The sequence below is a fragment of the Dreissena polymorpha genome, chromosome 3, assembly GCF_020536995.1.
Source record: "Dreissena polymorpha isolate Duluth1 chromosome 3, UMN_Dpol_1.0, whole genome shotgun sequence".
Lineage (NCBI taxonomy): Eukaryota > Metazoa > Mollusca > Bivalvia > Myida > Dreissenidae > Dreissena > Dreissena polymorpha.
In genome coordinates this window covers 135,410,923-135,438,889 of record NC_068357.1, presented here as the reverse complement: position 1 = coordinate 135,438,889, position 27,967 = coordinate 135,410,923, and the positions used below count along the sequence as shown (strand labels likewise).

Genomic DNA, 27,967 nt, shown 5'->3' with positions numbered 1-27,967 from the left:
TTATTTTTTATGATTTACATCAGTTTCATCAGTACCTTATGATCCCATTTGGACATCAGACTCAGCAGGATGGCAAATTTCAGATGAAAATAGGACCCAGGAGGGCAGATATCACCTGTAATGTGGGTCAAAGATCCAGTGATGGGATATGACAATTACTTTCATAGGTGAAAACATGTTTAATGGTCTGGACTAGGGCTGTAACAATACATTCGAATAACTCAAATACGGCTGTGGACGAATCGTATTCGTTATTCGCCACCACCCAAACCGAATATTTGACGAATACAAACAACGTGGTTTCGAGTTTGAAAGTTTAATAATCTCATCTTACCTTACAAATGAAGGTTCATACAATAAACCCCTATATTCAAATGTTTGTCTCTTTATTTTTAATCATGTTTATCCCACCCACTATGTTACACAGTGAGATTACAACAAAAATGGCGGGCACCGGTTGAATATTTGATTTGTGGTCAGTATTTATGGGGTAATGAAAACTATATCTTGTTCAATACTTTTTCTATTGTCACACTGTTTTTATTCAATATATCAAATGAGCATACCGGTATGTCAGATAGGTGACATTGAAATATCATCTACATCACCTATCTGGCATATGCTCATTAAAAACATGTGAATGGGTACTGTCACTAATGTGTCAACTGTTGACTCTTAATTGTTCTACTCAAGGATTTTATTGGTACTTGTCATGTTTTCAAAACTGTGTTCAAAGTTTAAGCAGTTCTAGTCAGTGTTTTGTGATTTCAAAGTGTTATATTTTATATTTTCAGTATGCAATGATACTCAATTAATCAAAATTTTGACAAATACTCATAGTTTCATGCTATATAATGTCATGTCAAGTTGTCAGTATTACTTTTGTTCATTGAAATTCATATTCTTGAATAAATATTCGTATTTGCCACCCTGTATTCGTGATACGTATCGTATTTGTCACCTAGTGTATTCGTTATAGCCCTAGTCTAGACAAGAATTGTACCAATGGCCAAATATTTTTGAAGCCTTCATCCTGCAACTTGAAGACCCATCCTACTCAGTACAATAATAGTAAACTAAATTACTTGCAAGACAGATTCAATAATATATGTGTGCATATGTGATATACACCGTTTGTTTTTGTGTTCTTTAGATACAGTCAAATGTTGATTTCTAAAAATAAACACATGTTGATTGGACACAGCTTGCCCCCACCCCCAACCCTTTCTACTTTTGTATCCACCCCTTTCTACTATTGTATCCAAATTTGACCTTTGAATTCTAAGTGACCTTGACTTTTGAGTTTGTGAGACAGGTATAAGACATGGCATGTAATCTTATGATGGTTAAAATACATTAATATTTTTTAAGTTATGGCTGACACAGGAATGTTCAAATTCAACATTTGACCTCTTAGTATAATCTTCACCTTAATGAGAAATGGGTGTCACACACGACACATTAAAATCAGACATCTAATTCTTTTTTTACCTCACATAAGCCAGTTTCTACCTTGCAGATATATAATTGGGACAAAAGTTCTGACAGAATTTCATTCAGATTGGACAATAAATGTTATCTTTACAGTATTCTCAAAGTGAATGTTAACAACACACAATGAAAAACAGACAAAAGGCTATGACAAAAGCTCACCATAAGCATGTTGTGTTCAGGAAAACTAAAAGTGCATTTGTTTTATCTTGACAATGTAGGACTTTCAGATAATAATTCTGAAAATCACATGTTTGATAAAATTACATGCAAAATCAATGAGGTGCAGAAAGATGATTTTGTATGCAATTTTTAAGTTTAAATAACAAAACCTTGACAATGTGCGTTGTGCAGCTTGGGAGAAAATCATTCTGTAAAAGTTTTAGAAAAATCTTGTGCAAACAGAAGAATGATTTTCACATAGAAGAAATAGACGCATGAACACACACACATGCACAAACGGAAATAGAAATGGCACGGCAGAGGCCGACGCGTATCCCCACGCCGCATGTTTGATACAGGGGTGCCCGAGGATTGGTAATGGGGCCATGCATAGTTGAGATTGACCGTATTGTCATAAGAGATGTTCAGTATCAATTTGAAGTAAATCAGTGTAGAAATGAAGAAGTTATAGTAAAAGGCAATTTTGGGAGGGCGTGGTCTATGTGGGCGGGGGCGCCCCAGGGTTGGTAATGGGGCCATGCATAGTAGAGATTGACCTATTGTCATAAGAGATGTTCAGTATCAATTTGAAGTAAATCGGTGTAGAAATGAAAAAGTTATAGTAAAAGGCAATTTTGGGTGGGCGTGGTCTATGTGGGTGGGGGCGGCCCAGGGTTGGTAATGGGGCAATGCATAGTTGAGATTGACCGTATTGTCATTAGAGATGTTCAGTATCAATTTGAAGTAAATTGGTGTAGAAATGAAGAAGTTATAGTAAAAGGCAATTTTGGTTGGGCGTGGTCTATGTGTGCAGGGGGGCCCTAGGGTTGGTAATGGGGCCATGCATAGTTGAGATTGACTGTATTGTCATAAGAGATGTTCAGTATCAATTTGAAGTAAATCGGTGTAGAAATGAAAAAGTTATAGTAAAAGGCAAATTTGGGTAGGCGTGGTCTATGTGGTTGGGGGCGCCCCAGGGTTGGTAATGGGGCCATGCATAGTTGAGATTGACTGTATTGTAATGTTCAGTATCAATTGGAAGTAAATCGGTGTAAATCAGTGTAGAAATGAAGAAGTTAATGTAAAATAACATGAAACAAGAGATGTGTTTGTCAGAAACACAATGCCCCCTATTGCGCCGCTTTGAAGTCATAAATTTGACCTTTGACCTTGAACGATAACCTTGACCTTTAGCCACTCAAAATGTGCAGCTCCATGAGATACACACAAATTCCAAATATCAAGTTGCTATCTTCAATATTCAACAAGATGTGTTTGTGAAACACAATGTCCCCCTATATGATGTTTGACATTGTAGGATGACCTTGACCTTGTGAAAGATGACCTTGACCTTTCACCACTCAAAATGTGCAACTCCATGAGATACACATGCATGCCAAATATCAAGTTGCTATCTTCAATATTGCAAAAGTATTCATAAAATAAGCGATTTGGGCCACATATATTTGACCTCTGACCTTGAAGGATGACCTTGACCTTTCACCACTCAAAATGAGCAGCTTTATGAGATGCACATGCATGCCAAATATCAAGTTGCTATCTTCAATATTGCAAAAGTATTCATAAAATGAGCGATTTTGGTCACATATAATTGACCTCTGACCTTGAAGGATGACCTTGACCTTGACCTTTCACCACTCAAAATGTGCAGCTCCATGAGATACACATGCATGCCAAATATCAAGTTGCTATCTTCAATATTGCAAAAGTATTCATAAAATGAGCGATTTTGGCCACATATATTTGACCTTTGACAGTCGTCGAAATTCGCAATAGCCCGACAGCAAAAAACTAGTATTTTTTCTTTTGGGCTTGTAGGAAATCCAATATTACAAGCCCGACGTGCTTGTAAAATTCAGAAAACAAAAAACGAGTTCAACTTTCATTTTCAATATTTGTTAATACAGTTTTTAGCCGCTTATATCAACTGCCGCTTACCGGTATGTCTTTAACACATTGCGCACACGTGCTGCGCAATCAGCCGAAGCACATGTTTTTGTGGTTCCCGGATTACTATTATGAAAATAAATGTTTTGCTTTGCGTTCGGTACACAGAGGGTGTAATGGCCGAACAGTTATTGAAATACGTCGCGGGGGCGAAACCTGGAAAGCGAGCGCCAACCCAAGTTGATGGCAGGGTTGCTACACAAAAGCGATACGAAGAAAAGGGGAGAGATCGCAAATTCCTTGCTTCATGGGCCGTCAGCAGACCATGGCTAAGGTATGCCTCAGAAACAAATAGCATGTTTTGTGACTGGTGCATTGCATCTAGCGAAAACTCATCCTTCTCCAGTCCAGTAGGCTGTGACAATTTAAGACTTGGCACTGTAAAATCGCATGAAATTAGCAAATGTCATTTAAAAGTTGCACCAAGATTTTTCCCTAAAGAGGCTGATCAATCTGAAGCAAAGAAATGTATTTCAAAACTAAAAGAAACGGAAGCAAGACAGCTGTCAATCAAATTCTGAAATGCCCACTATATTGCGAAACATAACAAACCTTTCACAGACTTCAAAAACTTATGTCTTCTGGACAAAATGAAAGGACTTGATGTTGGTACAAGCTATGTTTATGATAAAGGGGCTGCAGAAATGGTTCACTCCATCGCTTCAGTAACAAGGAAAATTGTGCTAGAACATTTGTATGAAGCAAAGTTCTTGTTCACTGTCGACGGAAGCTGTGACTTTATCGGAGAAGATTTCGAAAGTCTGTATGTAAGAACATGCATTAATGGCACCATTAACGATGAATTTCTTAATATTGGGTGCTCACAGTCTGCATGTGCGAAAGATATCCATTCCCACATAGAGAATGTATTCAGAAGCCTTGAACTTGAAGAAGTGTACAACAGGAGGCTTGTCGGTTACTGTGCAGATGGAGCCGCTAACATGCAAGGTAAATACAGCTTAAGCAAAACAATTAAAAAGATCAAACGTTGTTCCATTATGCATGGTATAAATGTATTACTCATGCTCTAATCAAAAATTATTATTATAAATATGTAACTGATTTATTTTAGAAGCCTCTAATGCTTAAGTAAATCAATTATTTAGGTATAAAACAAGTATTTAAGAAACTAATTGATGAAGAAAAAAACATGTCAATGGTGAAGGCAAGGGATTTTAATATTTATTTATTTCATGGCTGATATTTTATTTCCAGGCTTTATATAAGGGTTGGCTGCTCTTCTGAAGACCTCCCACCCGCACATTGTGGTCATGCATTGCCTGGCCCATCGCCTTGAGCTTTCTTTCAAGGATGCAGTCAAGAAGCTTCCAGCATACGACAAACTGATAACATTATTACTTGGGTTGTATTACTATTACAAGTGCTCACCTAAGATGAAGCAAGGCCTCAAGCAGTCATTTGGCGCAATGAATAAACACACAGTTCTGCCAACTCGTGTAGGTAAGTTATGATTAGCATAGCACAAAAAAATTGTGTATATATAAACCAAATGTTAAGTTTTTGGTCATAGTAAAAATGCTGCTTACCTGGCAAGCCAGTGGCAAGAACTTAACTGTAAGTGATTTGAAAGACAACGCCAATATGCGATGGATTTTTTCACATTAGAATGAATATTAATATAAATGTTATGTTGAAAAAACAATTCAGTGTGTCATTGTTATAACAGTTACACAGGTTTTAACATTTTGACCATTTCATATTCAAAGGTGGGACAAGGTGGCTGTACCACATTCAGCTGTCCATTGGCAACTTCATCAAAGGTTATGTACCTATAAGACATCACCTCGAGTCAGCATCACACGTGAACGCAAAGGCTGAGGGTTTTGCACAGATCGCTGGAGATGGGAACGTCCTAGTGTTCATGTTGTCCCTTCAGGTAATTAAATTAAAAGGCACCGAACAAAAGGAAATCTACACAAAATTCTAATATTCAAGTTAATTTTTTTTAAACTATGATTGAAAGAATGTCAGTATCTATTATTTATTTTTTTAAAGATTTTTAGAAATTTCTGCAAATATGTCCTGTGAAAAATTGAAATGTTAAACATAAGAAATATGTTGCTAATTAAATTATTATTCAGGCAATCATAGCACCACTGTCCATACTCAGCAGGAACCTCCAGAAAGTGGGCCTTACCATCGCTGATGCCAACCGCCACATAAATGTTACAAAGAGGCAGTTAGCAGCCCTAATGTATGACTGAGTGAAACACAACCTGTATATATTTTCATTGTAGTACAAGATATTTTATTTTTTCAAAGTCGCTTAATTATTTTTATATAATTTTTCTGGTAGCCTATTTACCTTTTTTTAAATATTGTTTTAACACTTTCGTTACGATTCTCAGCACCCCTGAAGATATCAGTAAGGTTCTTGATGGTGTATACCAGGGAGAATCTGTAAGTTTCCGAGGAGCAAAGGCCTCTAGCTCAGTTGACTCACTCTCTGTTGGTGTCATCAAGAACATAGAAGAGCGAATACCAAATCCCCCATCTGAGGTCATGAATGCCACTCAAATCAGTGACCTAAATAACTGGCCTGTAGACCAGAGTGACATACAAGGATAACACAATGAGTTAACTGTTACATGCGTTCCTGTTGATTGTTTATTCCTTTGCAGCAGGTTTATTTCATTGTTTCTGCATGCGTCTTGTTCCTTATTCCATCTTGCAAATTATCTCAATTTTGTCGTTTATAAATTGTTTGAATAGTTGCAAGAATACATTGCTCGAAAAGTTGCAAGCAGTTGCAAATATTTAATTAGTTTTAACTTTTATAATTGTGTTTGATTTGCTAAATGACTGAATTTGAAAATGTTTGTCTTCAATCTTGGTTGCTGCTATCACTGGCAATTAAATGATGGTTGTGCAATACAAATCAATAAATTGTAAACAAGTTAATATTAAATTAATCATTGCATTTAATTTGTAAAAACAAATTCACAACTCTGCAAAAGTGAACAACATTTTTTTGTGTTTTACACATTGTTAGATAAAAAAACAGTCAAATATAATGTACAATTTATTTATTTAATTCTTAAGTCTCGCCTATTATATTTCAGTATATGGGGTTGCAGAGATCAAGACATTGCTGCGCCTATTATATTTCAGTATATGGGGTTGCAGAGATCAAGACATTGCTGAATAACTTTCAAGTTTGCCTGGTGAATGCAGATGTGGACATCGACAGCGTCTTGGAGGAATGGCAGTACCTCAAACATCTTGTCCTTGAAAAGTGGGTCTTGTGAAATAAGATGACTTCATGAAATATTTATTATCTTTTTTGGTGACAGCTATCAAAAATAGGTATGTTTTTAGTAAAACTTAAGGGTTTAATGTTACAAAAACAGTGAAATTAACAAAAAAAAACATGCGTAATGCATGATTCTAAAATTCGCTATAAAATGTTGTTGGCGTTGTTTTAATTGACGGTACGCCCAACAGCTTGAGAAAGGCAAAGTGGACTGGCCTATGATTTACAGGATGAAAATGGAGGGTCTGATCAACATATTTCACCTTCTCGATCTTGTGAGCAGCCTGCCACCAACATCGGTGCGGAATGAATGTTCGTTCTCCATCATGAAGATCACCAAGACAAAGCGAAGGGCCTAGATAAAGGAAAAACTCTGAACAACTTGATGACTGTCAATCTTCAAGGACCTTCAATATCAGAGTTTGACCCTAAGGAAGCTGTGGAGCCCTTCATGGTATAGTTGATGATTAAAGTTTAAACAAGTATGCCATGAAATTCAAATATTTGTTTTAATAATTGGAAAATACTACACTTAGGGTAAGTAGTTTCATTTCTCCTTTTTGAAATATTATCAACATTTTTTGCAGGTATCTAGTAAAAGGAGAGCAGGGGGTTATCAGAAGAAGACCAGCAGAATAGCTACATCTGATGTGCTAACTGAGGAGGGGCAGCCCCAGGTCGAGACCTCTGACATCGAAGAATGCGATTCTGAGGTAACTGTGATTGACGCATTTGTCAACTAGCTTTTTGTAGAATAATCTGGCACATAATTGCTTATATATTTTCTGGTGGTTTGCTCTCTCTTTCGCGTGGGTATATGGGATACTGTTCTGCTAATGTGTACCTAAACTTTATGTATATGAATTTATAATTTTGATTAGATTGAAATCGTGTGTGAAATTAATTTCTTCTTATTTATAACGGATAGCTAAGGACTTCGAGTCTCATTTCAATGTTAACACCATGCATTCAGTAATTAAACCATTAAACCTAGATAGACACGTCTTTCCTATTGAAACATGCCAGCGGTTTTAAATTTCCGAAAAAATATTATTTGTTTACAGCGCGAATTTGATGGTACACTGAATCAGCCATTACCAGATCGCTCGGATTACATGTGTTATTTCAGGATACGAAAGAGGCTGGATCAGATGAGGAAGCTGACTTGGAGGTCGATAAGGATGAAATAAATTAGAGAGTTTTAATGTATTCTCAAGATTGTTGAATAAATGAATGCTTCTTTTGATGTTTTGTTATTTTTATCTGCATTTTAATAAAAAATGTTTGGGCTAGTAAAATCTGAATCGGGCTAGTACAAATTTCCATATAACTAGCCCGACTTGCTTGTAGATTTAAATCTGAATTTCAATAACTGCTCTGACCTTGAAGGATGACCTTGACCTTTCACCACTCAAAATGTGCAGCTTCATGAGATACACATGCATGCCAAATATGAAGTTGCTATCTTCAATATAGCAAAAGTTATTGCAAAATGTTAAAGTTGGCGCAAACAGACAGACAGACCAACAGACAGACAGGGCAAAAACAATATGTCCCCCACTACTATAGTGGGGGACATAAAAAGTTATGACCAAACTTTAACGAACGATTAAGTTTTAGGAACAAAAATACAATGATATTTGACCTTTGACCTTGAAGGATGACCTTGACCTTGACTTTTCACTGCTCAAAATGTGCAGCTCCATGAGATACACATGCATGCCAAATATGAAGTTGCTATCTTCAATATTTCAAAAGTTGTAAAAGTTTAACCAAGGTTAAAGTTTTGTGACACACACATACAATGACACACAGGCCAAAAACAACATACCCCGATCTTTCGATCCGAGGGCATAAAAATGAGTGAAAGTCTCTGACTCTGCCCCACCCCAACCCCCATAACTTTTGACCCAGGGATCAGATCAAAATTCCAAATAGTGCAGGGTCGCACATATGCTCATAGCTACCATGTGTGTAAGTTTTAAGGTTCTAGTGCTTATAGTGTAGAAGGAGATCGTGGCCAGGATGGATGAACGGATGGCAGACAGAGATAACCACAATATCGCCACTTTTTCTCCGAAAAGCGTGGGGATAATACACCCTACATTTTCTATATCCCTATTCTGTTTCATGTTATAATAATAAATATGTGTACCTGCAAAAAGATAAGCTAACGTCAATGGGAAACTGAAGGGAGACTTTGTCTTGTCTGAAAAATAAACAGATGCAATCATAAGACCATAGCACAAATTATTGCATTATACCTATAACTGACACCCATATTTAAGTACTAGGTGATTTCATGTCTGGGATTAGTGGTGTGTAACCTGCTTGTGATAAATGTATTTCCATTTTCTACCTACCACTGTACAACTGTAAAACAGTTCTGGGTATTTCCTTGAGAAGTTTGCGAGATGACACTTCTATTGAAACCTAGAAAACAAAACAAATCTTTAATTGCAGAATAAGAACATTAATGTAACTTAAAAAGTAATTCAGATTGACATATAATTATGAGGGAATTAGTGTTGTTAGTTATCTTGGTAACTTACACCTATTTGATATGTTATATTTCTATTAAATGTTCATATAATTGACATGTATATTTTCATAGGAAAAGCACTAACAACTTTAAATAAGTGCAAACTTACCTTCTTTACATTATTCGCCTGAAAATGCAACAAAAATGAAAATAAGAATTAATGCAAACAAAATAGAAACAGCTGAAAACATAAAAGATATCTTGCTCTCATATCTCTCACTTTTAGAGGTCACATGTCCATATAAAGCATTGTCACATTTTTTCCGTTTGATAACAAACACAAACTGATTAGTGCAAAATGCATTTGAATTCTAAAATACAGTTGAAGTTTTTTATTTTGTTACTTTATCCTTTAAATACAGACTTCCCCGCACATGGTGGGGACGAATATTGTCATGTTGCTTTATTTGAGCTATAAATATGTAAAACATATACAGTTATTTAAACTTCTTATAATTCAAAATATTCTGTAAACATATCTCATAAAAAAGAAAAATGTAAAACTTGACTCATTAAAAAAAGTTTTACTTGTCTATCAAACATGTAGATTCCTTCCTGTCAACTACATCAGAGGTTATGGTATACATAATCTACTTCTGAAAGCCAACCGTGCATATCTTATGATCTTGCAAGACAGGCATTTCCATGCAGAGACATATGCCCCCCCCCCCCCCAAACAGAGCTTTTAACTAGTGACCCCAATTTCAATAGGAGTCATCTACTGTCCAAGGCCAATGCAGATGTGAAGTATCAAGCCAATCTTGCGATTCATTGACCAGTTATTGATTGGAAACTATTTTAACACTTCTTGTGAGTGCCCATAACCTTTGACCTAGTGACCCCAATTTCAATAGTGTTCATCTTTTTACCAAGGCCAATGCATTTTGGAAGAATAAAGCCAATTGGTGAATCAGTTGAAGAGTTATTTATTAGAAACTATTTCACAATTAGTTTGACAGTGACCTTAACCTTTGACTTAGTGACCCCAATTTTAATAGGAGCCATCTACTGCCCATGCCAATGCACATGGGAAATATCAAGCCAATCAGTCCCTCCATTAACAAGTTATTGATCAGAAACAATTTTCACTCCTAATGTGACAGTGACGGTCCTTGACCTTTGACCTAAAGACCCCAATTTTATTGTTAGGGGTCATCTTCTGGCAAAGGCCTATGCACACGGGAAGTATCAAGCCAATTTGTCAATCCATTCACAATCAAGTTATTGATTGGAAACGAGCTGGGCTACGAACAGACCGACCGACAGACATCCAGCAAAACAATATACCCCCTCTTCTTTGAAGGGGGGCATACAAATGTGCATATTTCACATATGGCCCTATATACACAAACTGAAAATAATAAACCTAGCTAAAGTCCTTCATCAGTTAAAAAACAAGAGATGTGTTCGTCAGAAACACAATGCCCCCTACTGCACCACTTTGAAATAAAATTTATATTTATCATTTGGCAGGTATAGAAATCATCTCCCTTTAAAGCTTATAACTTCCCTTGGAATTTGTCCAATCCAACTGAGGGGGGGTGGGGGGGGTCTGTAGACAGTCAAAAATGACCAAGTCAGACATCACTGACAACCAAGGCCTGTGGTTTATCAAAGAGATCATAGCCAGAGTTCATCATGTATCTATGGACATAAGTCCACAGGTATGTAATGAACCCTACCATTCACAAATTAGTACAGGAAAGAAATTATAATTATATGATTTTAAAAAAAACTTTGACAAATCAATCATTTGAGTTATAAACAAGAAGCCGTCGGAGACGGGTGATGCTCCCCAAAGGTTTTTTTGTCACAATATTGCACTATATATTCAGTTAAAAGGAAACGTCTTGAGGGCACAGTAGTTGGGGGACAATAATTTCAAAGGGCCATAACTCTGTGATAAATCATCCGACCAGAACCCGCTGATAATAAACACATCTCCTCTTGGTAGTGAAGCTTCCCATAAAGTTTCATTGAATTCCGGTCATTAGTTGCTGGGAAATAGCCCGGACAAAAATTGTGCAGGACGGACGGACGACGCGGCGACTATATGCTCCCCCAAAATAAATTTTGGGAGAGCATAATAATCAAAATAAAAAATCTGTACAGTAACTGTGAAAAGAAATTAAATTATTTGTAAGGAAATATATAATCTGAGATTTATAATTATATAAATTACTTCCCTTGAAAATAATTGTCTCTAACAAATCTCTATTTATAGTAGCAAATAACTAAAAGCCACTACCGTGACTGTAGATTCACCACTCAAAATGTGCAGCTCCATGAGATACACATGCATGCCAAATATCAAGTTGCTATGTTCAATATTGAATAATTATATCCCTTTAAAGCTTTTTACTTCCCTTGGATTTGTAATTTTGACCTTAGACCTTGAAGGATGACCTTGACCTTTTACCACGATGTGTTTGTCAGAAACCCAATGCCGCCTACTGCGCCGCTTTGATTGATTTAACAAAAATATATAATTTGGCAGGTCAGATAATTATGTCCATTTAAAGCTTATTACTTCCCTTGGATTTGTAGTTTTTGACCCAGCATGACCCATATTCCAACTTGACCTAGATATTGTCTAGATACAACTTCTGACCAAGTTTCGTAAAGATCGGATGAAAACTATTCAAATTAGAGTGCGGACACGAAAAGTGTGACAAACTGTCAGACAGACAGTGCCAAAGCTATATACCCCCTTTTTTCTCGAAAGGGGGCATAAAATTCAGATTATTCAGACAGTTTTCACTAATTTCTGTAACCAAAGCAACAACATTTTTTGTCCAAACAAAATAAGATGCAATTTTCTCATCTCTATCAAAATTCCAATTTTTCTCAACCTAGCTTTATTATTGTTTGAGAACCACAGGATCTAGTTTTTTTATCTACATTATAACTGGAAGGGAACTAACAAAGAAAAAAATAATTTGAACAAATGTAAACAAGAAATATAAATCTTGTGAAAACATTATTTAAGCAAATTTATAAAATCAATGTGAACTATTTCAGAAATTTAACAAAAGAGCACATCATTTTACCTCAAGTGTAAGCAAAATTCCATCCTGTATTATGTCCTTTCTGGTAACTCCAACAATATCATAGGTCTCTCCTATTTCAACAAGCTTAGTAAGGTCATCTATGAAAAAGGGGAAAAAATACACAGATATTAAACATGTATTCTATAAGATGATATATGATAAATAAATCTGGCATTTAATAAATGTATATGGTAAAGTTACTATACAGCTACAAAAAATGAGTGCATAATTATATCTTTTTTAACAAACAAATAATAACAAGTTCTTTTAAAAACAAGAAACCGTCAGAGACGGGTGATGCTCCCAAAAGTTTGTTTTTTTCACAATATTTCACTATATATTCAGATAAAAGGAAACGTCTCGAGGGCACAGTAGTTGGGGGGGGGGGGGGGGGGGGGGGACAAGAATTTTTTAATAGAAAATTTCAAAGGGCCATAATCTGTGAAAAATCATCAGACCAGAACCCACTGATAATATGCACATCTCCTCTTGGTAGTGAAGCTTCCCACAAAGTTTCATTGAACTCGGTCATTAGTTGCTGAGAAAAAGCCCGGACAAAAATTGTGCACAGACAGACGAAGCGGGAACTATATGCTCCCTCCAAAATAAATTTTGGGGGAGCATAAAAACAATGGTTAAAGACCCTTAGGCCCTCACCTGAGACCCCAAGACACTAAACTGTTTTGAACAAGTAGTGCTCACACGAAATTTATAATTAAAACATCTGGCAGCCATGCATTTAAACAATCCACAATCGATACTCTTTACACAATACTCTGCCAAGTTATCATAACAACACAATTAATAAGAAACCGTCGGAGACGGGTGATGCTCCCCAAAGTTTTTTTTTGTTACAATATTGCACTATATATTCAGATAAAAGGAAACGTCTTGAGGGGCATAACTTTGGACAAAATAATACAATGGATGGTTTAGAAACTTAAAAATTTCAAAGGGCCATAACTCTCTTAATAAATCATCTACCCAGAACCCACAAATAACATGCGCATCTCCTCAACGTAGTTAAGATTCCCATAAAGCTTCATTGAATTCCAGTCAGTAGTTGGGGAGAAATAACCCGGACAAGAATTGCACTATATGTACAGTTAATAGAAAAATTCAAAGGGCCGTAACTCTGTGAAAAATCATCCGACCATAACCGGCTGAAAATATGCACATCTCCTGTTGGTAGTGAAGCTTCCCATAAAGTTTAATTGAATTCCCACAATAAAATGCTGAGAAATAGCTCGGACAAGAATTGCACTATATGTACAATGGAACATTTCAAAGGGCCATAACTCTTTGAAAAATCATCCCAGGCTTCCTGAAAAGGCCGGACCGCCGGTCTTGTCCGGCAAAATTCTTTACGGTCCGGCGAAGTTTCTAATATTGCCGGTCCTTGTGACAGGCCAAACAAAATATGACTGAATACCGAAAAGTCTAATACTTGCCAAAAGAACGATTACACCCAATTGGAATCACTCTTTTCGTGAATTTCGAGCCTTTTTGTCATTAAGAACACTAACGCGTTACCAGTTCTTAAGAGTACTCTCCCTTTGTTGTTATTTTTCGAAAACGTCAATTTTTATTGTTCCAACATATAACCATCTATCCAATTACAAAGGTTGTAACAACAAGAGGGCCATGATGGCCCTGAATCGCTCACCTGACTCATTAAGATCAGATGAAAACTATGACCTCTATTGTCTACACAATGTTTTTCTATGATTTGACCTAGTGACCTAGTTCCTGACTCTAGATGACCCAAATACAATCCCAATCCAGATTTCATCAAGATAAACATTCTGACCACAGTTCATAAATATTGGATGAAAACTGTGACCTCTATTGTCAACACAAGGTTTTTCTATTTATTTGACCTAGATTTTTACCCCAGATGACCCAAATACAATCCCACACAGATTTCATCAAGAATTCTGACCAAATTTCATAAAGGTTGGATGAAAACTGTGATCTCTAATGTCTACACAAGGTTTTTCTATTATTTGACCTAGTGACCTAGTTTTTGACCCCAGATGACACAAATAAAATCCCTACCCAGATTTCATCAAGATAAACATTCTGACCAAATTTCATAAAGATTGGATGAAAACTGTGACCTCTATTGTCTACAGAAGGTTGTTCTATTATTTGACCTAGTGACCTTGTTTTTGACCCCAGATGACCCAAATACAATCCCAAACCGGATTTCATCAAGATAAACATTTTGACCAAATTTTATCAAGATTGGATGCAAACTGTGACCTCTACTGTCTACACAAACAAATTGTTGACGCACGGACGCACAGACACACGCAGGCACGCACAACGGACGCCGGACATCACACGATCACATAAGCTCACTGTGTCACTTCATGACAGGTGACCTAAAAATATGTGTCGGAGATGAACATGAACAGTTGTGGTTAAAATCCCATAGAAACAAGGGCTGTTTGTAAAACATGCATGCCCCCCTATATGGGCTATAAGTTGTAGTAGCAGCCATTGTGTGAATACGTTTTTTGTCACTGTGAATGGTGGTGGTAGTGGTGGTGGTGGTGGTGGTGGTGGTGTAGTAGTAGTAGTAGTAGTAGTAGTAGTAGTAGTAGTAGTAGTAGTAGTAGTAGTAGTAGTAGTAGTAGTAGTACTAGTAGTAGTAGTAGCAATAGTAGTTGTAGTAGTAGTAGTAGTAGTAGAAGTAGTAGTAGTAGTAATAGCAGAAGTAGTAGTAGTAGTAGTAGTAGTAGTAGTAGTAGTAGTGGTAGTAGTAGTAGTAGTAGTAGTAGTGGTAAAAGTAGTAGTAGTAGTGGCAGTAGTAGTAGAAGTAGTAATAGTAGACGTGGTGGTGGTGGTGGTGGTGGTGGTGGTGGTGGTAGTAGTACTAGTAGTAGTAGTACTAGTAGTAGTAGTAGTTGTAGTAGTAGTAGTAGTAGTAGTAGTAGTAGTAGTAGTGGTAGTAGTAGTAGAAGTAGTAGTAGTAGTAGTAGTAGTAGAAGTAGTAGTAGTAGTAGTAGTAGTAGTAGTAGTAGTAGTAGTAGTAGTAGTAGCAGTAGCAGTATCAGTAGCAGTAGCAGCATTACAAGACCAATACTTAAGAATGATCAAATGGGAAAAGGTAACATAGCACCAGCAGTAAATATGGGGCTCATTTACAGGTCAGATTTGGAATCTCTGCTGTAAAATGAGATTTTGAATGAATTAAAGGGAGGCAAATCTGTAATAAAAAGAACATGCATAAACCGTAGTTGTTTCCCTTGTTTGAACCATGCTAAATCCTTACAAGTTTGGAAAGAATTGGATGAAAAATTTGGACTTTATTGCATAAACACCATTTTCTCAATTCAAGGGGAGGTAATTCTGTACTTCATGGACCAATAATGCTCATTTTTTGTAGGGTTCGTGTCCTCATTGATATAAAGACACTGTGCAAATTTGGAAAGGATCTGACAAAAAATGTGGAAGATTTTTGAAAGTTTTCACAAAATAGGCAAAAACGAATAAACATGCAAAGTTCAACGAGCTCCTGCGGCCATGTTTTTTGACGAATCAAATTTCTTTGAACAACTTTTTCAGGGGAGCCCTCAAAGGTCATCCCTGTGAAATTTTTTGAAAATCTGATGAGCTGTTTCTGACAAGAAGATTTTTTAAGGTTTTTACCATATATGGTCATGGCGGCCATCTTGGTTATGTGATCAAATTTTTTTTAACAATTCTTTTGTCCCATGACCTAGGGATGCTCCACATGAAATTTAGTTGAAATTGGCTCAATGGTTTAGTAGAAGAAGATGTTTACAAATTGTTTACGGACGGACGGATGGACGCCGGACGCTGAGTGATCACAATAGCTCACCTCGAGCTATCGCTCAGGTGAGCTAAAAAACTGCACATGAAAAAAAATGCTTATACAAATGATCGAAATTGTCAAATTTGAAGTTGTCATCATCATATATAAGCATTGTTTTGCTTTATGTATCGTAGAAACGCATGAAATAACACGGAAATGTGCTTATATCAGTGTAATATCGCATAATGTCATTATCATTTTATTTTTGATAATATAAAAGAGATAGTTTTGTAAAAGATTGATATTGTACGGAGAATATATAAAAGTATATTTTGTACAAGTTGACTACATAATTACATATTATATTGAATGAATCCCATATTTTAAAATTACAGTGTGTTACATTTGCATAAGAACACATAATGATTTGATGTTATATGTTCCAAAATCAATTACTTATAGTTGTCCAATACTTATACAAAGGCTGCACATTGCAATAAATATGATTTAAACTTTACTAAATTCTTCAGTTATAAACTCACGCTGTTCGGTCAGGTGAATTTTTGTCCGGACAGGCTTACTTTTCCATCAGCCTGTCCGGTTGACAGACACTGTTTGGGACTTTTCAGGAAGCCTGTCATCCGACCAGAACCCGCTGATAACATGCACATCTCCTCCTGATAGTTTAGCTTCCCATAAAGTTTCATGGAATTCCGGTCATTAGTTGCTGAGAAATGGCCCGGACAAAAATTGTGCACGGACGGACGGACACACGGAAACATGCAAGGACAGACGAAGCGGTGACTATATGCTCCCCCCAAAATTTGTTTGGGGGGAGCATAATAATGTTCTGAGAAAGTTTCATGCGCAGTGGGGCAAAACTGTGACTTCTAAAAGGCGCAAATGGCTTTTCTAATTATAGCAACAGTAAAGGTAAACTGCCCAACCCCATGGCAAGCATGTTTTTCCACAGAAAGGAACCATGTCACTCTTTGGAGAAATCATTAGAACAAATAACTAAAAAAAGTTGCAACAAATATTTTTTTTTATAATCTTTTCCTTTATTTGTACTAGTTACCAAGTGTTTTACACCATAAAGCCCAGTTTTAAATTCAGCTGAGATATCAATGGGAGAAATGTTCACACCAAGTTTAAGTTGACAAAGTTAGCTAGTTTTACACCCCTCATGACCCAATGTCAACCTCTTCCAAGGCATTATTAAGACAAATGTTCTGACCAAGTTTCGTGAAGATTGGGGGATACATTCTACCTCTACAGTGTTCATAAAGTAAATTTTGATGACACAAAGATGACAACTAACAATGGACATGAGGCAATCACAAAAGTTTACCATTTAGCAAATTGTGCTCAGGTGAGCGAAAAAATGCAAATTTAATTTTACAATATTAGAAACAGCTCTTTCAATTTTTCTTACACTTGATATAAAGGAGTTACAAATAAAATGTACAACAAGAGATTTGTTTTTCAGAAACACAATGCCCCCTTCTGCGCCCCTTTGATCTTGAAGGATGACCTTGACCTTTCACTACTCAAAATGTGCAGCTTCATGAGATACACATGCATGCCAAATATCAAGTTGCTATGTGAAGGGACATAAAAGTTATGAGCATTTTTCGAAACCTAAATGCGAAACCTAAACGCAAAGTGTGACGGAAAGACGGACGGACGGTCCGATCACTATATGCCCTCCTTCGGGGGCTAAAAATTATTCACAATAATGATAACTCTTTTGCTTGTGAATGGGAAACACAACTACCTCTGATATACACGGAAACTGACTGTGTGCGGGATTTGGTCATGTCATGACACTGTATGGAGATGATTTGCTCTGGGATTACCTCAGCTACCACACGCTCTACAAATGACCATACCAGTATGTTAATTCATCCTCATAAAAAGAGTGCCAAACTGTTACAAGATACGCATGTTTGAAGGTTTTGCACAACTTGATAACTTTACCATTTGAGTGGCAAAATGATAGAACGAATGAAAACCGTCAAAATAAGTGTAGCATGATATCCCAACCAATGGACTGGGGTAAAAGACACAATGGTGATAGTTTTAAATGCACTAAGTGGCCCGTGACTTCTTTTTTGACCCAGGATGACCCATATTTAAACTTTACCTAGATATCATCTAGACACAACTTCTGACCAAATTTGGTTAAGATCGGATGAAAACCACTTTAATTACAAAGATCTGATAAAAACTACTTCAATTACAGAGTGGACACCATGCTTAATGCTTAAAATGCAATAAGTGACCTAGTTTTTGACCTGGCATGACCCATATTTGACCTTGACTTCGATATCATTCAGACACAACTTCTGACCAAATTAAGTGAAGAGCGTGGATGAAAACTACTTCAATTAGACAATGGACACCATACTAAATCCTTGAAATGCACTGTGACCCTGTGACCTACTTTTTGACCCGGCATGACTCATAATGGAACTTGACCTAGATATTGTCTAAATACAACTTCTGACTAAGTTTGGTGAAGATCGGATGAAAACTTTTTGAATTAGAGAGCAGACACTTCTGTGGACGCCACCCGCCCGCCACCCACCAAGGGTGTTCTTATAAAACGTCCCTTTTTGAAAACGGGCGTATAAAAATAAATGATTTAATTGCTAGAAGAACAGCAGTGGAGTGGTTCATCGGCAATTTGTCTTGTTTAACATTAAACAAGTTTCCAACAAATCTTCACAGTAATTTTTTTTCAATTTTATTGGAAGAATTGTTAATTAGGATTCAAATCAACCAGTCTACGACGTAATGGTACCAATGTGACAGATGAAAGAACAAACAATTTCACAGAAACAACCTGGAATATTTTACAGTCATCCTATATTTCAAAGCACAGTTTTAATAACAAAAGGCCACGACTTTTTTTTTTATTGGTTTACAAAAATTATTTTGAAAATGGTCCATCGGGCGGTCGAAAAAAAAAAAAAAAAAAAAAAACATCATTGGAAAAAAAAGTTAATACTAATAACATCAGAACAAAGACAACATATCTTTTATAACCTTAACACAGAGACAAAAAATCAAATTATGCAATGAAACACATCTATATCTTCAAATGAAATGAGTCCTAACAGCACCTTATGTAACATCAGGCAATTTTAAACACTCCATTACATGACATGCGTTCTTCTCCCATTAAAACGAAAAACTGCGCTTCATTTCCATAATTGGATGCGCACCATTACGCAATGCGATGCCCGTTGCATAAATCTTATATAAGATAAACTACTCATACACAAATAACCCGGTATGTGTTTGCTCTTACTCGACTTATGAGATCGTACATGAAAAAAAAATCGAGGTAGATCGATCCATGCGTCGTCGCGGTAATGTTTGTCAAAGTTGTTGTTGTCATGAAAACTCGTTGATTTACAACGCAAAACGTCTTATTTGAACTGATGCGAATTAATTTAATCATATTTGTCAACTTCGCTTTTGCTTTATTTTGATAATTTAATCCAAAGTTTTATGTTAGCAAGTGTTTTTTTTACTGGAATTGTAAACAAGGAGTCAGTTTAGTCTTCCGAAAATGTGCAGTCTGTGTGAATTGACAGTTTGACGTCATCAAAGGAAAGCCGCTTTCTGTCGGAAGCAATAAAGCGACAAATTTCGCGCCGAAAAAATTGGCTTCCTTTGTCTAGCAATCAACATGCCGAACCAATCGTGTGTTTGTTTCTCAATTGCAATCCTCCAATTTAATAAAAGCACGTGCATAGCTCCGCCTTCGAATCTTTTGCAGAGAATTGAGCTAGTGTTTTACACAAGTTGAGTTCCGATTTGCCGAAATTACTCGGCCCTAAGCATTGAAACGACAAATACATTTATCAATGATTTTCCGAGATATACCGATTTGTTCCGATTTCCAAACTTTCTGTACAGTTCCTATAAACTATGGCGGACGTGTTTACAAAATTCCTAAACACATATATCGTAAATAATGGCAGTGTTTTATTGGATTATTTATACATATTATCAAATACTATCGGGTTTGTTTAATATAATTAACATGTTAAACAATATAGTTGCGTCACAGACACGGAAATAAATTTTGATGGGGTCGACATTTGACTGACGCTGATTTTCCTATTGTCTGTAATTTTTACCCGAAATAAATTTTGAGAAGTGCCCATAAAAGGACTGGTACATAATGTGTCACATTGAAAAATATCCCGATCTCTGCAATATATGTGAACCAATCGTTGATTGTACTTACTTGATTTTATTCGCAACCGTACTCAAACCGGATCGTTTTTTTTTCTCATTTCGCTCATTTTGCAGTGCGGTCGGGAATAAAATATTTTAAAAAAAGACGATTTTCCGATTTTATTTTTTTTCCCATTTTCCAAAAATTAGGGTCGGCGGTTTTGTAAACCAAGAAATATAAAAGTCGTGGCCAAACTTTCAAATTGAAGCACACAAATCTTTAGAAAATCAGTTGCTGCTTGTAGTAATTGTGAGCAGGAATATCAAAAGATAGCTCCATAAACTGAAGTCAAAACACTTCGGTTAATTAAAAAGTTGCTTTTTTCATTTCATAATCACAACATTTGTTCGTTACCAGACAGTGTGCGACTGGACTTGTCCTCCTGCAGTGTACAGAGGCATGAGGCACACTTGAAGTCTCTCCTGAAAAAGGGCAAACAGATATTTTATATTTTGACAACACCCTTCAATTGGTTAAATCTTTAAACACTACAAAGCATTCAGTGGATGAGTCTAGAGAGCCAACTAAACTTTTGTAATTGACATGACTGATACCTCTGCATAGATTTGTCAGCTATGTTATAGGGCGAAACTACTGATTTGATCAATGGGGAGAATACAAGTGCCATGAATATATACACTTCATCACAATTACATATTTTCAATTTAAATGCTTGAGAAATGTGGAGGAAGTGTGCTCCACAAAGTAAAGCTGACCAACTCAGGACTGTGAACAGCTGATACTAAAACAGGCTTCCTGAAAAGGCCTGACCGCCGGTCTTGTCCAGCAAAATTTTTTACCGTCTGGCGAAGTTTCTAATATTGCCGGTCCTTGTGACAGGCCAAAAAAATTATGACTGAATACCGAAAAGTCTAATACTTACCAAAAGAACGATTACACCCAATTGGAATCACTCTTTTCGTGAATTTCGAGCCTTTTTGTAATTAAGAACACTAATGCGTTACTAGTTCTTAAGAGTACTCTCCCTTTGTTTAGTTTTTTCGGAAACGTCAATTTCATTGTTCCGACATATTACCATCTATCCAATTACAAAGGTTGTAAAAAAAAATACACAAAAAAAAAAGTGCTTATACAAATGATCGAAATTGTCAAATTTTAAGTTGTCATCATATATAAGCAATATTTTGCTTTATGTATCGTAGAAACGCATTAAATAATACGGAAATGTGTTAATATCAGTGTAATATCGCATTATCATTTTATTTATGATAACATAAAACAGATAGTTTTGTAAAAGATTGATATTGTACCGAGAATATATATGAGTATATTTTGTACAAGTTGACTACATAACTACATATTATTTTGAATGAATCGAATATTTTAAAATTACAGTGTGTTAAGAACACATAATGGTTTGATGTTATATGTTCCAAAATCAATTACTCACTAATAGTTGTCCGATACTTATAGGCTGCACATTGCAATAAATATTAGTTAAACTTTACTAAATTCTTCAGTTATAAACTCACGCTGTTCGGTCAGGTCATACATGCCATAATTTTGCAGACCTATTCCGGGACATTGAGTTAAATTGTCCGGGACTTTTGCCGATTTTCCGGGACATGTATAAAATGTAGCGATATTTATAGACATATGCATTTTTGGTACGTTTTTTTTGTTTTGCATCGTTATTTGCAAAAGTTCGAAAGTCTATCCGAAATACACTTGATCTATTAACGTCAAATTAAACATTACTACTTCCGTTACTAGATACAAGCCACGTGTTTTCAGTGTAAGCGTTCTAAACATATATGGTGACGTCACCTCGTTATTGTTATTAAGACCGGTGTGCAACGCATAGTTGTTGATACGCCTTTATTCATTTATAAATTCATTTATAAAATTTATATAATAAAAAATACAACAATACAGTACCGTTAGATCGTCAACTCAAATCAATTCACAATACATACAACCAATCACAATAACATTTTTATATGCTTACTTTTTTACTCAATTTCTTTGTCGGTTAAACGTGCGAACATAAACTGCTTTTAATTTTTTACTCAGCGATGTTGGACTTCAGATGTGTGAACAACTATCCTTTGCCCTTACGCAGTGGGAAATAATGACGTAGTAGATTAAAGTCAATTAACAACCACATTAAACAATGCCGCCTTTTCGGTTTGACCGCGAACGTGAGACAATCGATTTGATAACAGGACCCCTGTTAATTGATCGATTTTGGCACATAGCGTAGTCTGCCTATTCGGGTAGGCATTGTCATGGAGACGCTGCAGATATACACAGATTCGAGGTGCAGTTAAGCCTAAGATAAGGTACATGTATATATGGATTTTGTAAATTCCGGGACATTTGACAGATTTCCGGGACAGCGGGACAAGTTCTTCATTTCCGGGACTGTCCCGGACAATTCGGGACGTATGGCATGTATGGGTCAGGTGAATTTTTGTCCGGACAGGCTTACTTTTCCATCAGCCTGTCCGGTTGACAGGCACTTTTTGGGACTTTTCAGAAGTCTGCTAAAATAAAATATTACTATGAAAATCTTTTGAGCGCTAGTTGGTGGTTATTCAATTAGTATATCACTGATAATGAATATACCTCTCCTTTACAAGAGATGCATAGGCCATTAAATTGTCTTTGAATGTGCTCCAAAGCAATACAGACATTTTTATAGGAAAATGTTAAAAGTTATACAGCATGAGGCAGGATAATGTCTATCATTTGTTTTAGAAGATAAAAAAATTATGAACATCGTTGAAGAAACTGATGCCAATAGTCAGTGACTGATAAGAAAAGCTCACATATGAGCACTTCCCGAAAGTCCATTTGTTGAAAAAATTATAACAAGAAAACATAAACAAAACAAAAGATTGCTGCTTGAACAAGAATGACAAATGGTAAAACTTACCCAACAGTCTGCGCCTCTGATGCCCCGGGAACATGGACTCTGATATACTGGTTGCCATAGTAACCTTCACAGTCAGTATCCGGGCAGTAGTATCGAACACTCAACCTTTTATAAATCATGGTCACTTAATTATGAATAAAGTAGATATTTTTTAATATCCGAGGCTTGCTGTTGGAGAACTAGGCTAAATGCATGTATGTACACTTACTTCTTTAAAGGACGGCATAATCATAATTGCCTCAAAGAAGTAAATACATGTAATACAATTGACATTGATTTGTACATGTATTTAATACTTCACATTTTCATATGTCTAGTGATAAAATGAAAGACATGCGTGTATTTGGTGATGGCAGATATCCCAGTGACCACTCCTCGCAGTCTACAGAAGATTCCCAGGTCATGGATTGTTGTAAGGGAACTCACATGTCGAACAGTGTTACTGGAAAGAGAACATTTTACTCTTAAAAAATCTGTCCATGAAACATTTTCTTAAAAATCATAAAAAGTGTAGCTGTTTTAATACTAAATATCATTCATAGTGTAGTTGTTTCACTTTTTAATATTCACAAGAAATGTATCTGTCAGGAAGAAAATCTTTTGAATTTTACCACAAGAGTGAACCTTTTATAATCTTCTCATTTTGATGTTTATAAGAATGTTAGCAATTAAACCACACAAAATTATTTATTTTATGCTTTCGGATGGTTAATAGGGAAATATTAGTGAATTAAAACTGAAATTTCACTGTTTCAAACAGTGAGAACAAAACAGTGTAAATTATCTATAATTTTCATTGTTTTATCAGAACTATTTTTAGATATCTATTGTTTCCCCATTGTGAACCCCATGGGCAACTACTCTGCATTGAATGTTTATAAAAACATATGGATTAGCTTCCTTTGAAAATACATGTAATAGCAGTTCTGGGTGCCAAACAGGGAACTATATTGTCTGGAATGGTAAATATACAAAAATAATCATTTACAAGCATAAAATAAGAAGAAAATTTGTTGGATTTGGAGGAATATCGATTTTAATTCACGAGTGATCATAGAATTGTTTTTATTTTACTCGCGGCGCATTTTCTATGATCACTTGTGAATTAAAATCCATATTCTACCAAATCCAACAAATATACTCTATTTTCTTTTTTAAAAGGCTGAAAATAAAACTCTGAAAAATCAAAAGACATAGGCCAAAGCCAATTAATGTTCATGCTGTCAATGCAATTTACCAGAGTTCTGGCCCCTAAGGCTGCAGAACATGTTTGGTAATTTTATAATGTGTTTAAGACTGGTCTTTAAACATTTAAGGGCCAGTAATATTTCAATGCTATATATCAGACCTTGCAAAAAATGTACTTACTTTCTAAAAGACAAAGATGAACCAGTGTGCTTACAAGATTTTTACTATTTTGGTGCATTTGGGTCTGTTTAAAGATTTGTTAAAGAGGTTGCAAAGGCGGGTGGGGGTCATTTTCTACAATAGCATGAATAATTCATCATGACAACATTTTCTTTGCAAGACTTTCATGACTTCAACCCACTAGTCATGTATTCTTACATATTGGTAAAGACTGGTAGATGAGTCAGTCTCAAGACCACAGCCACTTGAGATGGTGTCAACTCCACTGGTAACAGCTCTAACACCACAACTGCCTTGTACAAAACCTGAAATAGTTTAAGTGCAGTATTGAAAATGTCATTGAAAAAGGTTTCTGGCTATCTGCAAAATATCAAAAGCATGAATATATGAAAATAATGGGTTTGGACCATGCACAGGGCAGTCTATAGAACAACTAATATATTCACTTACATGATCTTTTAACCTTAAATTGTTGAACTTAAGGCGGCATGATTGTTTTATGCTTTCTGCAAATAATGTGATAAACATTTGGGGCAAGTCATGAAAGTTGTTAAGAAATCACAAAAGATAATGAACAGAAATGTACATTATTCAACCTGAAACTGTAACCTTGACTGAGCAAGACTGTCTCATGCCTTCAGCAAGTCTTTGAGCAAATTTTCTTGCCACTCCTATGAAGATATGGAGCAGACAATCGCATGTTTAAGGACAGATTATTAGACAAAGGGTTTACCTGTTTGGTTTGTGGCATGAGATTTCAAACAAATGGTCGATTGAAAGATAAACTACTGAGGGCAAATTTAGGGAATTACAGGGCGATAATTCTTTGGGTGACATTGCTGATATCAACTTTAAGCTGTTTTTTCATCCCCAAACACTGTATTATGTGAATTGGGAATAAGACATCAATTTGGGAATAAATTGTGTTTTATCAAAAGTGCATTATATGCAGTTTTATATGTTGTATTTATCTACTTTGACAATTTATAATTAAAACAGATACTTGCATATATAATAGTATCATTTAAATTGATTTTACTTCAAAACTGGATATTTTATTAATTTAACAAAAAATCCTCATGAAATGAAACTGTGTCCATGCCGCGCATGGACACAGTTTAAAAATACACTTTAAATGATAAAAATACAATCACTGTTAATGAAAATGTCATGGAAAATTGCTTATTAAGCTAAAATTATAGATAATATATCACAAAAATAAATGTAGATCATGAAATGAATAGTTTTGTTAGAGAAAATCACCAAAATGATGTCCATTCCCAGTTTGATGTCTTATTCCCAATTCACATAATACAGTGTTCCCAATATGTTTTTGATTCTAGTGACCATTGGATGAAAAGCATTTGCCGAAAAGCAGTAAAAAGAAATGAATATACTGCAACTGGATAATGGCATACAAATACATGTACAAATGTACTACTGTTCTAACAATAAGAAAAACAAACCTGTTGAAAAATACCAGCAGTTGTCACTGGATCACTAAGAAGTAAGTTGCCAAGATATGCTGAAATATGTTAAGCATTCTTAGACACAATCATGGAACATAATAATGATTATGAATAGTTAAACTTAAATTATTTTTTTTTACTTATCTTAACATCATCTATGACCATATTATACTTTCAATAAAGAAACAATTATTAACAAAAAGTTATTAATTTATTACATCACAAATAAGGCTATATTATTAATTTTGTTTTAATTATTTATTTTCATAAATGAGAAATATCAAACAAACCAATTGACAAGGCAAAAACAATATGTCCCCCAGTATAGACTGGGGGACATAAAAAGATTACGCTAGTATTTGACTTAGTGACCTACCGTACATTTGCGGCCATAAGTCTACCTCGGCCATAAGTCGAGGGGTATAATGTGGCTAGAAAAACTTGGTTTTTTGCCTTGACTCTGTCATAAGTCGGGGGGTAAATTTCCTCAATATCTCAGACATGTTTAAGTGACCTTTTAGTCATGGTTCTGAGGGCTTTTGCACTGGCAGTTGACATTTTTTGGGATATTAATAATAAGGATATATTTTAAACGAAACATTCAACGTTTCAATTATTTATTATCACGAAAAATATATTTTTTTGTTCAAAAATCATAATAACATATCATTGATTATTTCGAACTTAATATATATTTCACAAATCAAAATTAGTTTCCCATTTAACGTAATAACTTTCAGCGTTTATATGATGAGCAGATATTTTTGTATTAAAGTGTTAGTGCTATTGATGTGAAAATTCGTTAAAATCTTGAACGCAGAAATGCATTATATGGTCAAAATAATTGTAACTTGCTCTCAAATAATCAAAAACGCTTTCGCCATTATGCATGAAACACGTGAATTTACCAACACTCGCATCGCTCGATTTTCGACTGTTATATACATATTCGTAAATCACGAGATACCCGAGGAATATTTTCTGCATTCTGGAAAAACGTCTTATCTAATAATACTAAGCAGCTAATCGAAAGTAATTGTGTATTTAATGTGTCCAATTACACTTTTTAATAATCCAGGGTGAGTGCGTAATATTATTATAATCAAACAATAAATGAAATCATCACTCAGATAAGATCTATTGATTTACGAAACAATTATGCATAAATTGTGGGACAGTTGTGAATAAATCAACGAAACCAAACCTTCATCCAATCAAAAAATATACCATGTGAAGTTGAACAATAGCGATTGGTTAAAGGCGTATCCAACGATAGAGTAATTAATTTTGATTGGTCAGAAGTAGTTTGTAGCAGAACCGTTGTGCATATCATTAACGGATAACTATTTTAGGTGTGACGCAATAAAGAATACACTTTACACTCTGATCTTAGTCAAAAGGCCGAGAAGCGATAATTGGTGGCATAAAGACACCTGCATCTGTTGACAGTTTGTATTTACACGGATTAACTTTAAATGGGTACAAGTGTCAGCAGTCGATTTTCTATTGTTCTTAGCAGACAACGGACGATGTATCAATAGACAAATTGCTATGTATAAATTTCGCCACTTTACCGTACGTCACAAATGTTTAATATTTTCGAAGTTATTTTTACATGCTTTAATTTGGACTTATAACGAAGATTAATGAATTAAAAACCAATGTAAACATGCAGTATTTTGTTATCGGCGGACATTTAAGTAAA

The 27,967-nt window shown here is 35.5% G+C and overlaps 2 protein-coding genes across 10 annotated transcripts in view; one reads left to right on the top strand and one right to left on the bottom strand.

Annotated features, from left to right (window-relative positions):
* Nucleotides 1–27,967, bottom strand: part of LOC127871573 (minichromosome maintenance domain-containing protein 2-like) — a 99,075-nt gene that overhangs the window by 13,856 nt on the left and 57,252 nt on the right. For 6 of the 9 annotated variants that reach the window (XM_052414634.1, XM_052414635.1, XM_052414639.1 and 3 more), the window contains 11 exons: nucleotides 26,260–26,318; nucleotides 24,992–25,098; nucleotides 23,763–23,867; nucleotides 23,426–23,530; nucleotides 20,881–20,948; nucleotides 18,049–18,147; nucleotides 12,488–12,585; nucleotides 9,547–9,564; nucleotides 9,259–9,328; nucleotides 9,051–9,104; nucleotides 36–115 (listed from right to left, as the gene is read on the bottom strand). In XM_052414634.1, coding sequence (XP_052270594.1) covers nucleotides 36–115; nucleotides 9,051–9,104; nucleotides 9,259–9,328; nucleotides 9,547–9,564; nucleotides 12,488–12,585; nucleotides 18,049–18,147; nucleotides 20,881–20,948; nucleotides 23,426–23,530; nucleotides 23,763–23,867; nucleotides 24,992–25,098; nucleotides 26,260–26,318 — 863 coding nt within the window. Of the gene's footprint in view, nucleotides 1–35; nucleotides 116–9,050; nucleotides 9,105–9,258; nucleotides 9,329–9,546; nucleotides 9,565–12,487; nucleotides 12,586–18,048; nucleotides 18,148–20,880; nucleotides 20,949–23,425; nucleotides 23,531–23,758; nucleotides 23,868–24,991; nucleotides 25,099–26,259; nucleotides 26,319–27,967 lie in introns of all 9 variants that reach the window. The other 3 variants (XM_052414636.1, XM_052414638.1, XM_052414644.1) reach the window with 3 other exon arrangements.
* Nucleotides 7,052–8,138, top strand: LOC127871575 (uncharacterized). Its single transcript, XM_052414646.1, has 3 exons — nucleotides 7,052–7,349; nucleotides 7,483–7,608; nucleotides 8,025–8,138. The coding sequence occupies exons 1-3, from the start codon at nucleotides 7,206–7,208 to the stop codon at nucleotides 8,088–8,090; spliced, it is 336 nt and encodes a 111-aa protein (XP_052270606.1). The 5' UTR covers nucleotides 7,052–7,205; the 3' UTR covers nucleotides 8,091–8,138.